The 1,938-nt window shown below is 47.0% G+C and overlaps 1 protein-coding gene across 1 annotated transcript in view; it reads right to left on the bottom strand.

Moving 5' to 3' along the window:
- Positions 1-1,179: 1,179 nt before the first annotated feature.
- The window catches only part of LOC118018148 (olfactory receptor 13C7-like), a 6,811-nt gene continuing 6,052 nt past the window's right edge, over positions 1,180-1,938 (bottom strand). The window contains exon 2 of the mRNA XM_035016607.1: positions 1,180-1,938. This exon is cut by the window's right edge and continues 1 nt beyond it. Within this exon, the coding sequence (XP_034872498.1) occupies positions 1,180-1,938 (759 nt within the window).

Below are 1,938 nucleotides of genomic sequence, written 5' to 3'. Positions count from 1 at the left end.
CACAACCCCCTCTTCATTCTAAAGACTTGATGTTCCAAAAATCTCAATGAGATACCACCTCACACCAGTCAGAATGGCTAAAATTAACAAGTCAGGAAACGACAGATGTTGGCGGGGATGCGGAGAAAGGGGAAGCCTCCTACACTGTTGGTGGGAATGCAAGCTGGTGTAGCCACTCTGGAAAACAGTATGGAGGTTCTTCAAAAAGTTGAAAATAGAGCTACCATACGATCCAGCAATTGCACTACTGGGTATTTACCCCAAAGATACAAAAGTAGGGATCTGAAGGGGTATGTGCACCCCGATGTTTATAGCAGCAATGTCCACAATAGCCAAACTGTGGAAAGAGCCAAGATGTCCATCGACAGATGAATGGATAAAGAAGATGTGGTATATATATACAATGGAATATTATGCAGCCATCAAAAGGAATGAGATCTTGCCATTTGCAACGACGTGGATGGAACTGGAGGGTATTATGTTGAGCGAAATAAGTCAAACAGAGAAAGACATGTATCATATGATCTCACTGATATGAGGAATTCTTAATTGCAGGAAACAAACTGAGGGTTGCTGGAGTGGGGGGTGGGGTGGGAGGGATGGGGTGACTGGGTGATAGACACTGGGGAGGGTATGTGCTATGGTGAGCGCTGTGAATTGTGTGAGACTGTTGAATCACAGATCTGTACCTCTGAAACAAATAATGCAATATATGTTAAGAAAAAAAAAGAAGAAGGTAGCGGGAGGGGAAGAATGAAGTGGGGGAAAGCGGAGGGGTAGACAAACCATGAGAGACGATGGACTCTGAGAAACAGACTGAGGGTTCTAGAGGGGAGGGGGGTGGGAGGATGGGTTAGCCTGGTGGTGGGTATTGAGGAGGGCACATTCTGCATGGAGCACTGGGTGTTATGCACAAACAATGAATCATGGAACACTTCATCTAAAACTAATGATGTAATGTATGGGGATTAACATAAGAATAAAAAATTTAAAAAAAACAAAGACTTGATGTTCCATTGTCAGTCATTCAGGAAATCCCCATGCTGATATGCATTGTTTGGGCACTTTTGTGATGAAACTGATGTGTAGGACCATTGAACAAATCTATGCTTATCAAGTAGCCATTTCCTAGGGGATCTGTGTGCACAGAACCACAAGATAGGCTGCTTCCTCCTACTCTCACTGGGCAAAGCATTTCTGACTCACCAGGGTCTTCACAGCAGTCTTAACATCCTTGTTTCTGAGGCTGTAGATGATGGGGTTGAGCATGGGAGTCAGTGCTCCATAGAAGAGGGAGGTGAGCTTGTCTGAAACGTCCTGCTTGTCTGCCCCCAAGGGGTCCTTAGATTTGGGCTTCCCATACATGAAAAGAATAGTCCCGTAGAAGATGCCCACTACAGTGAGGTGGGCAGAGCAGGTGGAGAAGGCCTTTCTTCTCCCCTCAGCGGAGGGGATCTTCAGGATGGTGGTGAGGATGAAGATGTAGGACACAAAAATGAACAGAACTGGGACCCCCAGGAAGATCACATTGGCCACCCCCATGCTGATCACATTGATGGAGATATCAGTACAAGCCAACTTCAGGACAGCCAGGATCTCACAGGTGAAGTGGTTGATGACATTGTCCCCACAGAAGGGTAATTGTACTGCAAGAGAGATCTGCACCAGAGAGTTAACTCCACCAGCCGCCCAGGAGCTGACAGCCATGGGCACGTAGGCAGCCTTGCTCATGACCACAGGATACCTAAGGGGGTTACAGATGGCCACATAGCGATCAAATGCCATCATGCCCAGGAGCACACATTCTGTGGCTCCCATGGCAAAGGAAAGAAACATCTGCATGGCACAGCCTGAGAAGGAGATGGTTTTCCTGGGAGTGAGGAAGCCATCTAGGACTAGAGGGACTGAGGAGGTTGTGTAGCAGATGTCCAGGAAGGA

Source organism: Mirounga leonina, unplaced genomic scaffold (assembly GCF_011800145.1).
Source record: "Mirounga leonina isolate KUSES-001 unplaced genomic scaffold, KU_Mleo_1.0 Mir_170, whole genome shotgun sequence".
In the NCBI taxonomy this organism is placed as follows: domain Eukaryota; kingdom Metazoa; phylum Chordata; class Mammalia; order Carnivora; family Phocidae; genus Mirounga; species Mirounga leonina.
This window is presented reverse-complemented; position numbering and strand designations above follow the sequence as displayed.